General features: G+C 40.3%; 1 protein-coding gene across 2 annotated transcripts in view; it reads left to right on the plus strand.

Moving 5' to 3' along the window:
* LOC149322647 (unconventional myosin-Ia-like) overlaps positions 1 to 14,479 on the plus strand; it is a 76,242-nt gene that overhangs the window by 35,151 nt on the left and 26,612 nt on the right. For both annotated transcript variants that reach the window (XM_089480937.1, XM_089480943.1), the window contains exons 11-19: positions 305 to 391; positions 671 to 736; positions 1,031 to 1,135; positions 2,033 to 2,095; positions 2,997 to 3,197; positions 7,434 to 7,660; positions 7,803 to 8,003; positions 9,516 to 9,609; positions 14,187 to 14,336. In XM_089480937.1, coding sequence (XP_089337063.1) covers positions 305 to 391; positions 671 to 736; positions 1,031 to 1,135; positions 2,033 to 2,095; positions 2,997 to 3,197; positions 7,434 to 7,660; positions 7,803 to 8,003; positions 9,516 to 9,609; positions 14,187 to 14,336 — 1,194 coding nt within the window. The remainder of the gene's footprint in view (positions 1 to 304; positions 392 to 670; positions 737 to 1,030; positions 1,136 to 2,032; positions 2,096 to 2,996; positions 3,198 to 7,433; positions 7,661 to 7,802; positions 8,004 to 9,515; positions 9,610 to 14,186; positions 14,337 to 14,479) is intronic.

A 14,479-nucleotide genomic window follows, 5' to 3' on the forward strand; every position in this document is an offset into this window, starting at 1 on the left:
TGCTACATTATAATGCTGCTGCAAAACTGTTATATGTAATTTAGTACAGTGCAACTCACGATGGTAGTCTGTCTGACTGATGCCAGACCATGAACCAACCATGAACCAACAAACTACATTTCCCAGGATTCTCTAGCACTGAGCCAGGGCAGTTAAAACAGTCTCAAACCGAGTTATTTCTGCCATGTGTTTTGGACCTGTCTGATGTGGTGGACCAGCAGAGTTTTCCCCTTCCCAACATAATTTCCCCACTGTGATTAAGAAATGTATTTCATGGTCTGACCACATTTGTCTTTGTTCCTAGGGTTACTATGTGCGGGATGCCCTGGCAAAGAACATGTATAACCGGCTATTCAACTGGCTGATTAACAGGATTAATGAGAGCATCAAAGTGAGTGTGTAGGGTAGCTCTATCAATCTGATTAAAAGATTTCTCCAGATCCTCTTAAGCTGCATTTGTAACTATAGACAAACAGGGTTAGGCATTCCTGAGAAGGCTATTCAGTAAGATGCATATCTTGTTTCTATCACACTTAATAAGGGTGGATAAAAGAGTTGGTCCTATGTATTCCTAGCTGAATGGCTCAGAAGATTAAGAAATGTACTGTAAATGCATTCAGGACATTGTGATCCAATGAAACTGGTAATCATGAGCTCTCTGTTTTTTTAGGTGACAACAACTGAGCGCAAGAAAGTGATGGGTGTTCTGGATATTTACGGCTTTGAGATTTTTCAAGTGAGTGGTAGATATTCTTCTTAACTGCCTTCTTAAGGCAGACATTTGGTAAAAGTCTTCAAAGTTGATGTAGAGATCACTCAGTTCATCTTGGGCTTTAAAATACATACATTCTGTAGTCTATACATTGGGAAATTTTGTTACTCCAGACTTCAGCTCCCATCAGCCTCACTCAGCATGGCCACTGGGAACACATCATGGGAGTTCCAAAACATGTGGAGGGATTGCCCAGTATTGCTTTACACAGTATACCTTTGCTTTCTACATTTCTGTCTGATTTTTTCCTCTTTGCAGGACAACAGCTTTGAGCAGTTCATTATCAATTACTGTAATGAAAAACTCCAGCAGATCTTCATCCTGCTGACCCTGAAGGAGGAGCAAGAGGAGTACATCCGGGAGGTAGATATGCCCTCCCCAGAAGCAGATTTGGTTCATGTTAGTGGTTTGTGAACCAGCATGTTGTAGTCGTTTCAGCACTGGGATATAGCTTTGGAGATCAGGATTCGAATTCCTGTTCAGCCATGGAAATCCACTGGTTAACCTTGGGCAAATCACACTCTCTCACCCCCAGAAGAAGGCAAACACCCTTTGAACAAATCTTCACTCTCTTGGATGTCATTACATGTTTTACAATGGCTGTGTTGCAGCAGTAGTGTTTTAACAGATTTTTTAAAAAAAACAATCTTTAGGCACATGCTGGTTGCATTTTAAACTAATTTAAATCATAGTACCATCATGCTTACAGCAATAGAACAAACGTTTTTGTTTTACAAACACATTTACTTGGGAATAAATGAGATGGAGAAAAGGATATACAGTTGGCTCTTCGGATCTGTGAGCTTTGGCTTCACAAATTTGATCATTCACAGATCATCACTCTCCATACTATTCAGTGGTGGCAGCATGAAAAGGGATATGCTGATGTGTGCATGTTCACTGCCATTTAATAAATGGGGCAGGATTATCCTTTTTTTAAAGAGTATATATATCTAAGTATATGACCATCCATCTGCCCTGAGAGCAATTAAAAAAAAAATGACAAGAAAGAAAAGTGCTGTGCCATGCAGTCTTGGTCCCACATGCTCATGCCAATCTGGGTTCTAATGCCAAGGTCTTTGCAATTCTTAGATTGTGCATTTTGATCCCTGCTGGGCCCCAGGATCCAGCCTGAGCAACATCAATGGGTTTGTTCCTTGTTAGTGAGGCAACATGACAACCTTTCAAAATGCAACAGAGGAAGCCAGGTTGTGTGAGTTCTCTTTCTATTGACCACCTAATTTCCCTCTTCTCCTTCAGGGCATTACTTGGACTTCTGTGGACTATTTTGATAACAGCATCATCTGTAACTTGATAGAAGATGTAAGTTGTTCTCTGGATGATGGTGGATAAACTTGCAGCAAGGTTATGGTTTTAATCCATATATCCACACACACCCTTGTACTGTATAGTCATTATTTTCTTCCAGTACTTGTGGAGTGTCAGGTGCTAATGGTATGTCTGGTCAGTGTGTTGGGATGGTACTCGGGAGGCCTCGGTTCAGGTCTCTAAAAATTGTTGAGAATAGATTGCCCTGGATTCTAAGATATGTTAAGTTATAGAGGGACATGAAAGAAAAGTTTCCAGTTATCTGTGGCTAAGTGCTCTACTGTTCTGCCCTGTATCATGTCTCTTTCAGTCTCTGAAGACTTTGTAGGGTGCGAGAGCATTCATTGTTTGTCTGTCAGTGGTTGAGCTGCCTAATACAGGTTGAGTCTCCATTATTGGAAATTCCAAAATCCGAAATACTCCAAAATCATCCACATGGGTGGCTGAGATAGTGACACCTTTGTTTTCTGATGGTTAAGTGTACACAAACTTTGTTTCATTCACAAAACTATTAAAATTGTATATAAAATTGTCCTGAAGCTATGTGTATAAGCTGTATATGAAACAAAATTTAATTTCATGTTTAAATTTGGGTCCCATATCCAAGATGTCTCATTATATAAATACAAATACTCCATAATCTTGGGGTTTCCCCCCCCCCAAAATCCAGAATACTTCTAGTCCCAAATATTTCAGATAAGGGGACCTTAACCCCCTTCTAATTTCCACTGAAAATGATAATTGCAAAGAAAAATACCAAGTCTGCACGCTACTTTCTCCCCTTCCCCACCATTCCCTTTCAAGTCAGCAGTTAGGTTAAATGACCTGTTTATCCAGATCAGGACATAGAGAGGGGCAACAAGAAATGGGTTGTAACTGCACATTCTTTGCATAGAACACAGGTGGGATCCTGGCCATGCTGGATGAGGAATGCCTTCGCCCAGGGAAGGTAACTGAAGCTACATTCCTCAACAAACTCAATGTCACATTTAAGGATCATCAACGCTATGAGAGCAGAGTTACACAGAATGCGAAGCATATAATGGACTCCAGCTTGTCTGCAAACTGCTTTCGTATTCATCACTATGCTGGCAAGGTAAATGGTTCTGGGAGCCTTTCAGCAGGAAGGGGAAGGTAGCAAGGTACCATTAGTGCAGCGGGTTACAGTGTTGTTTCCAAAAGTAAAACGTATTTCAAAAGCATCATGTTTGATTTACTTAAGAGAACTGCTATTGCACAACAGTCAGGGCCAGTGCCCATACTGGTAGAAGTATTCTGAGAACTGTAATACAGAAAATCTTTCCAGGTCAAATAAAAAAGCATCCCAAAATTATGGGTTTCTATTTTCATAAAGATTCACCAGATTTTGAGTTATGCTGAAAATTCTTAATTTCTTTTCAACATACAGTAGTATCATAGCAACACTTCAACAACAAATGCATACAAACACTCAGACAAAACACGTAACTTAAAAAAGAAAAAAACAATAACAATAATAAACACTCTTTCTGTATTGATCTTTACTTTTCAGTTTGTGTTTTTTTACACAAAACTCTACACAACTGAACTTCCCCAAAAGTAATAACTTGAGCTTATTCTATCTTAGTAGATCATTTCTTTGTACCATTCCATGTTTTTATATACAGTCATCCCTCCATATTTGCGGCTTTGATATTTGCAGATTTGATTATTCATGGATTTCATTAATATGTTCTCTCTAGGACTGTCTAGGTCCTCCAGTGCAACTCTGTGGTCCACTTTAACTAAAAGTTGCACTGAAAGACCATTTGTAGCTACTCCAGTGCCATTCTATGGTCAGTGTATGTTGGACATTGACCACAGAGTTGCACTGGAGGACCTAGACATTCCTAGAGAGGTGTCCTCTCAGGTAAAAACAGTGTTTTTGTTATTTGCGGTTTTTTGATATTCATGGGGGTCTTGTTCCCCCTAACCCTAGCGAATATGGAGGGACAACTCTAATTATTTTTGAATAGGTCTATAGGGTTTCTTGCTAGAAAGATAAAGGTAGTCCCATGACATGAATGTCTAGTCGTAACTAACTGTAGGGGGTGGTGCCCATCTCCGTTACTAAGCCAAAGAGCCAGCATTGTCCGAGGGCTACTCTTGTGATCATGTGGCCAGCATGACTGCACCAAATGCTGTTACCTTTCCACTGAGAAGTGGTACTTGCATTTGCATGCTAGGTTGGCAGAAGCTGGGACTAGTGACAGGAGCTCACCCCATCATGCGGCACTTGGGCCTTGACCTGCCAACCTTCTGGCCTTCTGATTGTCAGAATTGGCATCTTAACCAATAAGCCACCACATCCCTGGTGCTATTTTTGCTATAGTGACTTCCAAATATTTCACTTTGGTTTCTATCTTAAACCCAGTCTTCTGTACTAGTTTCCCTTTTTCCTCAGACATATTCTTAGTCATTTTTTTGTGTCTGTTGATCTTGAATCTTGATAATCCCCCATATTCTTTTAATACTTTCAATAGATGTTCAATACTTTTCATTGGGTTTTCTAAAATATTCACCATCATCTGCAAATGCTTTTTTTGAAATGTTCTGATGTTCTTTTCCTCTCTTATTCTATTATTTAGTATTTGTACTGTCATATTAAACAACCTCAATCCCCTTTTGCATCTTTGGTATATTAATTTTTTCACCTTAACCAAAATTTGAGCACTTTGTTCACAATATATAATTTCCACCCATCTATTGAAGTTGTCCCCCAATTTCATTTTGTTCATTATTACTCTCATAAACAGCCAATTTACATTGTCAAAAGCTTCTTTGAGTCTATAAAAATCAAGGCCCTTTTCTTTTCCCCATGTTTTTTTGTAATACTGAACTACAGATGCTGAGTTTTGATGGTTCAAAGTATTCTGGTTTCGAAAGCAGAAAACTGAAAAGCCTTTATTGTAAAAACAGTAATAACAATCCAATGGACAGATTAGAGTTGTTGGTTTTTTTCCATGGTGCTTTGAAATCTGCTGACTGAGATGGAGACCTTTACAACTCCAAGAGTTTTCAGCTGCTAAGAAATGTTGAACCTATAAGGTACCTATTAATCCATCTATTATTCAACACTCTCTGTATTCTATTGATATGTTCTCAGTTCCATTAAGACAGTGCAGCAGAGGCAGGAAACAATGGTCCTAACAGGACCTGCTTAACTGAGGAAGCAAACCTTTGCTCAGAACTTAGAAAGTCACTTTGTGAATGTAATTTATTTCCCCTACTTGTCACAGTGTTTTACAAGTAACCTATTGCTGTTATTTATTATAGCAATATTAAAAATAACAACTTGTTCATTCTGTTCATGACATTTCTGTTCTTTTTTGAGGAAGAATATTTTTAGGATTTATAAAACAATGGAATAAAATCTGAAAGATTCATACCAAAATGCCTCTTAAAATGCCCTTGAAAAAGTTACTTATTGCACCAGTGAAATAATTAGGTAATGTTACTTTGGCTTGTTACTTCCAAACTCTTCCTGTGCTTCAGTAGCACCAGTTCTGGCTACATACAGTATGTGACCTCAGAAACTGAATGTTTCTTTGTTGTTGCTAATTGCCATCGAGTTGACTTCAACATGGCAACCCTGTGAGTGAGACCATCTCCAAGACCCCCTGTCTTCAACCAGCCTGTGTCCTCCTTGATGGTGTCTTCCTTTCTTTCTACTGCCTTCCACCTTTCCTAGCATCATTGTCTTTTCTAATGATTCATTCCTTATGATGTGGCCAAAATACAGCAGCCTCAGTTTAGTCAAGTTGGTTTCCAGGCAGAGTTCAGGTTTGATCTATTCCAGAACCCATTTGTTTGTCTTCTTGGCTGTCCAGGGTATCCTGAGCATTCTTCTCTTCCACTACATATCAAATGAGTTGATTTTCTTCCTATCGGCTTTTTTCACTGTCCAGCTCCCACATCCATATGTGGTGGAATACCATGACTTAGAGAACTGTCACTTTAATGTTCAGACTTTTGTCTTTACACTTTATAATCTTGTCCAGTTCTTTCATAGCTGCCCTTCCCAATCCTAGCCTTCTGATTTCTTGACTGCAGCCTCCATTCTCATCAATATTTGAACTAGGGTATGGGAATTCTTTGACTATTTCTGTTTTCTTGTTGTCTGTTATGAATACTTGTAGATCTTTCATGGTCACTATTTAGTTAGTTAGTTTTATTAGTCAGCCTTCATCCAACCTTGGCACTTTCCTCCTTGACTTTCTTCAGCAATTGCTCCAGGTCTTTGTTTCTGCTAGTAGTATTGCATCATCTGCATATCTTAGATTGTTAGTGTTCCTTCCTCTTACCTTCACTCCTCCTGGCTTTGAGTTTAAGCCTGCTTTTCATACAATATTTTCTGCATACAGGTTGAATAAATAGGGTAACAGTATGCAGCATTGAAGTTTATCACACGAGGGATGGGATGTCATTGTCCCATCCCTGTCCCATCCTTCCTGCCCAATCGTGGGAAGGACTTTCACACATGACCCACACTGGACTCAGCAGGGAAGCGTCAGAGTAGTCAAACAAATCACTTTCACACCTGCCCTCAGCTGAAATTGCTTTCAGTCATCATTTGCAGTCTTTTGTATTAACAGAAGAACCCGTTAATACCATGATAGCTGAAAACGCTTTTTAGCCGGCTGCAGTGTGAAAGTGATTTGCGCAATCACTTTCACTTGGGTCATGGATGGGATAAGGACAAGAAAGTGATCGTGTCCCTATCCCATTCCCCCTTGTGATAGTCTCCTTTGTCTGACCCCTTTACCAATTGGGAACCATTCTGTATCTCCACCTTGCCAAATAAACATTTTAAAAGAAAAAAATGCCCACCCACATATCAAATAGAAAATTAGATATCAGAGAGAATTATATTTTAAGTGTAGTTCTATTTGCCATTTGTGTGAAGAAGATTCATTTGCAGAGAGAAGTATTCAGCTTTGCATAGGTAAGCATTCTGTTTTTCTACTAAATTTCTACTATTGCAGTCTGGATATTGGCTTATCACATCAGTGAGAACTGGGACTGGCACAACATGTAAGAGAAAACATGATGGTGGGTTTCCTTTCATTGTATAAAAGGAGGAATTAGCAGTCTTCATAGTAAATTAAAGCCTTTAACAGAAATTTTTAAAGCAAAGTTAAATTTCAGAAAGTCACTTGTGAACAGTGAATGAACCGATTTGTGGACCAGAATATTTGGTTTCTATTTCTCACATTCAGACTGAGCCTTCTCTTCTTTGTGTCTTCCCAACATGTTCATGGATGAAACAAAAGGATGTGTCTGAGACTTCTCTATTAAACCTCCTCCATTTCAGGTGACCTACAACGTGGCTGGATTCATAGAGAAGAATAACGACCTGCTCTTTAGAGACCTGTCACAGGTTATGTGGAAGGCCAAGCATGCATTGTTGCACAGCCTCTTCCCCGAAGGGGACCCCCAAAAGACCTCACTCAAACGTCCACCCACTGCTGGTTCCCAGTTCAAAGCTTCTGTAATGACCCTCATGAAGAACCTCTACTCCAAGAACCCTAATTATATCAGGTAGTGTGTATATGTGTGAGGAGCTTGGGATAGATCTTGGCTGTATTTGAAATGTATCACCCTAGGTCCGTCTGCTAGAAGGGCCATGGGAGACTAGCAAACGTACTCTATGCAGCTATTCTTATATTCCCCTTTATACCAGGTGCATCAGGCCCAATGACATCCAGAAGCCTGCTGTTTTCACATATGCATTGGTTCAGGCACAGATACGCTACCTTGGACTGTTGGAGAACGTGCGTGTTCGTCGGGCTGGGTATGCCTACCGGCAGGCCTATGAACCATGTCTGGAGCGCTACGGGATGCTGTGCAAGGAGACCTGGCCACAGTGGAAAGGAGGTGCAAGGTTAGTGTAGAGTGGAAATCATTCCTTGAGGGCTCAAGAGGTTTATTTAATGAAGCAGTGCCAATTGGACTCTTTCCTGATAGCCCAGGGTCCATCCTAAACAGGCAATTAAACCATTCTTATAATGAATTTTTACAAAATATGGAGTGACAGCAATGGCTGGCATACCCTCCAACATTTCACAAATGAAAACTAGGATGCTTGTAGCCAGGCAACATCAGAGTGTGGTCAAGATAGCAAAGTTATTAACAAGGAAAAACACACCAACTAGGAGTTTATTGGGAAGGGCAATATTCTTCCTCTCCTCTCTCCCCACTGAGTTAATTCAGTGCAAAGTTCTTTTTCACTTTGAACTCACTTTACAGCAGGGAGGAGGAGGAGAGAAAATGGGACATTTTAAAAGCAGCTGAAAAATGTGGGACAGCAGAAACAGAACTATCTCTGCCAAATCAGGACAGTTGGAAAGTATGTAATGGATCACCAAAAGGCTATGATAGTCATATAAATGTATGAGCAAGCACTATTTACAAACTCTGCATGTTGCACTGTAATATCACACTGGAGTTTTAGCTGGTATCCTTATCAACAGAAAACATCAAATGTTTAAGGACATGCCTCAGGATGTCTTGTATGAGTTGGACTTAATTTGAACTCTTTAAAAGCATATGATATTTTCTTTTTCAAGGCAGACATTTTTTTCAGCATGACTCTACCTTACCTAGGCCTTATGGTCATTTTCTGACCTTTCCTCTGCGTAGGACAGAATAAGTTTGATACCCTGGGGGTGATGAGCTCAGAAACTGGGAGGGAGCAGCCAAGAAGGGTGTGAGCATGTGAGGGGGGAAGAGGAGCACACACACACCCATCCCACCTTCCCCCACTTCTTGAGCAAATCAAACCTGAACTCTCACTAGAAGCCAAGATAACTAAACTGAGACAGTCATACTTTGGCCATATCAGTGTCCTTAGAAAATACAATAATACCTAGCAATGTAGAAGGCAGTAGGAAAAGAGGAGGAACACATTACAGGTAGATCGACTTAGTAAAGGAAAGCATGGCTCTGAGTCTGCAAGGCTAAGGCTGTTGAGGACAGGGTGACTTTGGAGGTCTCTCATTCATGGAGTCACCATAAGTCTAAGTCGATGGTAGTTAACAACATTATATATTATATATATTAAATGAGGTATATTAAAACAAGCACTTTATTTAATTTTATTATACCCTTCCTTTCTCCCATTTGGGACCCAAGGCATCCTTCCACAGTGTATATAGTTTCTCCTATTCACATTCTGAATAGGTTCACATTCTGAATACCCATACAGTTGAAAAGCCAACTGTGAAGCCCATTTTGTGGTGGAGAACCACAGTGTTGGCTTACTTTCAGCCCACAGATGAGCCCCAGTCCAGTTGCCCTCCAAAACAATTAAGAGTAAGCCCAGCACTGACTGCACTGGTAATAACGAGAATAGATAATTTCTTATCGCTTTTCCATCATTCTCTTCCTGGTGCAGGGATGGTGTTCACACCCTTTTGAGCAGTTTGGCCATCAACCCCAAGGAGCTGGCATATGGACACAAAAAGATCTTCATCCGAACACCAAGCACAGTAAGCTGATGGTGTGGGCTGGTGGGGATGAGGAACCAAGACAAAAGTGCCAAGAGTGCCTTGGCTACCAGTAACCAAGAGTGCTTTGGCTACCAGCTCTCCAAGAATGAAGAAGAGAAAATATATTGGTTTCAGAATTTTGCCCATCTGGTTGTAAGTAGCAATTGGAATGAGGCAGAAGCTACTCCTATAAAACATTCAGACTGTGCCTATATTTATGTCTTCCACCCTCCACCCTTTTTTGCAATAAGAAGTATTATAATCTTTACATGTAGTCTTAACAGTAAATAATGATAATTTTATGTGTGCCCAAATTATATTTTGTAAGTATTACATCAACTGCAAGTATTACCGGTAACTATTTTAAACAAATGATTTTGGTACTACCAGAAATTCCTTTCTTTATCTAACAGACCTTTATCCCAGCAATCTTTTTAAAATCAGGAGGTGAATAGGAAATAAATTCTGGTCATTTCTCATTGTTAAAAAGGGAATTTTACTGGGCCTGAAATGCCCCAAGGGGGGCAAAATCTTGGTGAAAATGCCCTCCATGTCTTCTATAGGTCATTTGAGGTCAAAAAATTGTGTGTGTGTGTGTGTGTGTGTGTGTGTGTTCATGGGAGGGTGCAGTGTGGGGTGCTGTCCTCTCCTAGTGGGGCTTATGCCACTCACTAGCATCTCACAGTTGCCCAACCAGAATTGAGTTACAGAAAGGAGATACTAGCAACAATTTGAAAATGATGGAATAGGTCTTGACCACAGTAACAAGAACCTGGGCCATGAATAGAAGCTAATAAAAAGGAATGAATATTAGCACAGACTATATTGGCTGTGGACAGGGAAGGAACAAAATTTATCCATTTCGGGGGCATATTTTTAGAATTTGTGTACACATTTGTGCTTGTTCTTCTTTGTAGTTTCTGTGACTCCTACACTAGGATGTTCTGTGCCTGCATAGAGCATCTTTGAAACCTTCTAGAACAGATATACAAGCTTCCTTCCAGCCTGCCCATTACCTTTGCCAAAAGACTGGCCTATTTCCATCATGCCAGGTGGGTGTTAGACATTGTAAAGAAGGTGTCCATCATCCAATTTGAAGAATACCCTCCAGCAGGGGTAATCCGCAATACTCCCCCTTCAGACTTTCTCCTCAAAGAAGTTAGATCCTTGCTGTACAAAGGTGCATCAAACCTGTCCCTGCCATGTTGATACTCAGATGTTTTTCTCCCAATACTTTATTGTCAACAAAAAGAATGGAAGCTTCTATCCTATCTTAGATTACAGAGAATTAAATTACTGTATAATCCACAAAAATTTCAGGATAGTGACTTTATTGTCTGTCTTTCCCTTGTTGCAAAAAAAGGGACAGGTTCACCACTCTCAATCTCAAAGATGTGTACTTCCATATTGGCATTTAGCCATCACACCATGATTAATTCTCTTTCACAGTGAGAGGAAACCTTTTCAGACCCTTTGCTCATCTTTAGTTCTGGCCACTTCAGTCTTGGTTCCTGAATGTCTTTGATGCTCTTCAGGATCCACCATTCATTATACTCATGAAGCCAAGATATGTTCAGTGTTCTTTGGAGTGGTGACTTGATCTGGCCAACATTTGAGTAGCTATGCCCTTCCTTCCAAATCAACCTTAAGTAGCTGTCACCTCAGAGACATCCCTAAGAGGTTGGAGCACTCATGCAAACAGATGTGGAACAGAAGTGTAGAAGTGGAGTGGCGAAGCCTCTTTCCTCATCAATGTGCTTGAAATGTTAGCAGTTAGAGAAGCTTTATGAGCATTTGAGTTAACGTTTTACCTAAACAAGAAGGGGAGAATGAAGTTGTAGGCCTGGTTTCAGTTGACAACCCTAATTTGGAACTGCTGTGTTAACAGGAAGATTTATTGAAGATTTCTGACAGGAAGGCAATTCACCTTCCTGGAGAAGAAAACATTTGAGCTGACAAACTAAGCAGGACATCCAATTCATGTTGGTCATCCAGATTGTCATCCAGTTTGTGAGTAGATAGATGCTCTACCCTCTTGTGGTTTGACATCTCTTTCATCAATGAGGGACTTTGGTAGTTGACCTCTTCACAACTCCATTGAGTATACAGTGCAACTAATTTTAATCCAGGACTTGAGAGAGGGGTTCTCAGGGCAACATGTTCCTTGCCAAATGGAACAGATCATTGATTTATGCCTTTCCTCTATCTCTGTTAATCACCAGGGTCATGTTGAAACTGCAGGTGGACAGGATGAATGGCATTCTGATCATGCTGTGGTGGCCCAAACAACTTTGATTCACACTTTTCTTTATCTAGCCTGAAGAATGTACATTAACCTGCCTCTCCATCCCAACTGTCTCACAATCCATGAGGGTCAGGTTCAACACCCAGATGTAGAGACCTTATGCCTAATGGCATGGAGGATCCAAGACTGACTGAGTTACCTGATACTATATGGCTTGTTGTAGGGGCTGTTATAAGCCTTCCACAAAAAAAAATCAATCTTATCTGTACAAGTGGACCAATTTTGTGGCTTTTCTGTCATCCAAAGGACTTCCTTCATCTCAGGTCTGGACTTGACAAATCCTCTAATTCCTTCTTTCTCTCTCAGACTCTGGGCTCTATCATCAAACATTATTTGTTCTCTATTTAATTTCATTGACAACTTGAGGGTTTTCCCTCTTTTTGGTACAATTTTTTTTTGGAATGGATACAAGAATAGCACCCTCCAGTATTGTGACCAACCTTGAACTTGTCTTGTCTCAACTATGCAGGAAACTGTTTGTGCTGATGAGCTCTTGTGATATTCACCTGCTCACCTGGAAGACTGTCTTCCTGATAGTGATAACTTCAGCTCAAAGAGTTAGTGGGTTGTGGATACTGCATGTTGATCCACCCTATTTGCATTTTCACAGAGACAAGGTCATTCTCCATCCCTCTATCTCCTTCCTTCCTAAGGTGGTATCGCTATTTCATTTGAACCAAGACATTGTTCTGCCCACATTCATGCAAAACCCTGCTTTGAGTGGGCTCTACATTCTTTAGATGTTTGAAATGCCCTTGCTTTCTATATCAACTGAATATCAAATTTGAGGAAGAGTATGATACTTTTTGCATGGTAATCAATTTTAAAACTCAGTCAGCTGGTTTTGACACAATATTTTTTGAAATAGGTGATCTCTGCAATCCATCTTGCATACAAACTGATCAGGAAAGAACCACCCACTCAAATTCAAGCACATCCTACTAGAGTGGTAGCTGCCTCATCTGCATTTCCGAATGGCAATCCACTCAATGATGTTTGCAGGGCTCCTGTATGATTGGAGCAATTTACTTTTATTTCACACTACAGGCTGGGTGTCTGCTTCAGGACTGACGCAGTCTTTGGAAAGGCAGCATCGCTTTCCATTTTGAAGTGAATTACTGAATTTTAATGTAAGCATTTGTTGTTTCATTGTAGTTAATAAAGCTTCTGGCCAATATTAAACTTGGTTTGTCTGGCTTGACACTCCCGTTCCCTTGTAACTGGGGAGCTGGCCTCCCCAGTGTGTGAGTCACAGAGACCATAAAGAAGAAGGACAGGTTGCATGACTGTAGCTGTATTTTTTTTCACAAACCTGCCCATCCTCTTCTCCTTATGTGTCCTGCATCTTGGTTTGGGAACTAAGGGAAACGTGTGGGAACAAAGAGGGATAGAGCTGAGGGTGGCCGGAACTACAGCCCAAAAGCTTGTATATCTGTTCTACAAGGTTCTGAAGATGCTTTGCGCAGGTATAGAATACCCTATTGTGTGAGTTCATAGATGACCACTTGATGAACTATAACTACAGGTATGCAACATATCCTTTTCCAAACTGCACACCTTGCTTGCATGCATTCTCCTCATTGACTAAAATATGTTTGTGCTGTGTCTTTCACACAATAGACTTCTGGGTATTTTTCTATCTGTACTTCTCATAGGTCTCGTTTACATTAACTCCAGGAAGCACAGACCAGTAGAAAACCACATAAAAAGTCTGCCAAACCCTATTCTTCCCACACTCCTAGTGTATGGTTCTAAATAAAAGTAAAAATGGTTCAGCTCATGATGGTTCACCACTAGAATCCTATGTTCTCAGTGGAATAGGTCAAACCCCCTGGGATGGAAAACATGAATTTCTCCCAGATCGCACAACCATGCTGTCTTTCTCTGTGAATAACTGAAAACTTTTAGTTAACAACAATGTGATGTACTCTGACAGTTTTCACAGGAGAAACTAATTAACACATTTGATTCTCAGTTTCACACACTATTTGTGACCCAGATGCCTGTTAGGGAAACAGGAGTGGTTGCAGAAAATAAACTGATTATGTGGGGTAGGCACTGAAGTTTTGTAGTCCATGATGTTATATATTGTAATCTATCTTTGCTGTGGCAGCTTGAACATAAGAAATCTCCAAGGACTATGGCAATAGGTTTAACCTATTCAGTAGAATTTTTAAGAAATATCAACTATAAAGTGAAACTGGACCAGAGAGAATTTCCTACCTGCTTGGATTTGACCCATATTGCTGGCTTTTCAACCTTGCCCTTGCAGCTTTTTGAACTGGAGAGCAAACGACGACAACGAGTGCAGGAGCTGGCTGCCCTCATCCAAGCTACTTTCCGAGCATGGAAATGCCGAAGACACTATCAACAGATGCGCAAAAGCCAAATAGTTATCTCTGCCTGGTTCCGGGGCCACACAGTAAGATGCAGATATAAACCAATGTTTGATTATTGGTTTTAGACTTGCAGAGCCTCTTTTTATTTATGGATGTTACAGAAATAGTCAGTGTGGGATAGTTTAAAATCTTTGTCTAAGACACATCTATGAGAAAAACAGGGCTC

Source organism: Sceloporus occidentalis, unplaced genomic scaffold (genome assembly GCF_023333645.1).
Source record: "Sceloporus occidentalis isolate IW3139 unplaced genomic scaffold, rSceOcc1.0.p SCAF_1, whole genome shotgun sequence".
NCBI lineage: Eukaryota > Metazoa > Chordata > Lepidosauria > Squamata > Phrynosomatidae > Sceloporus > Sceloporus occidentalis.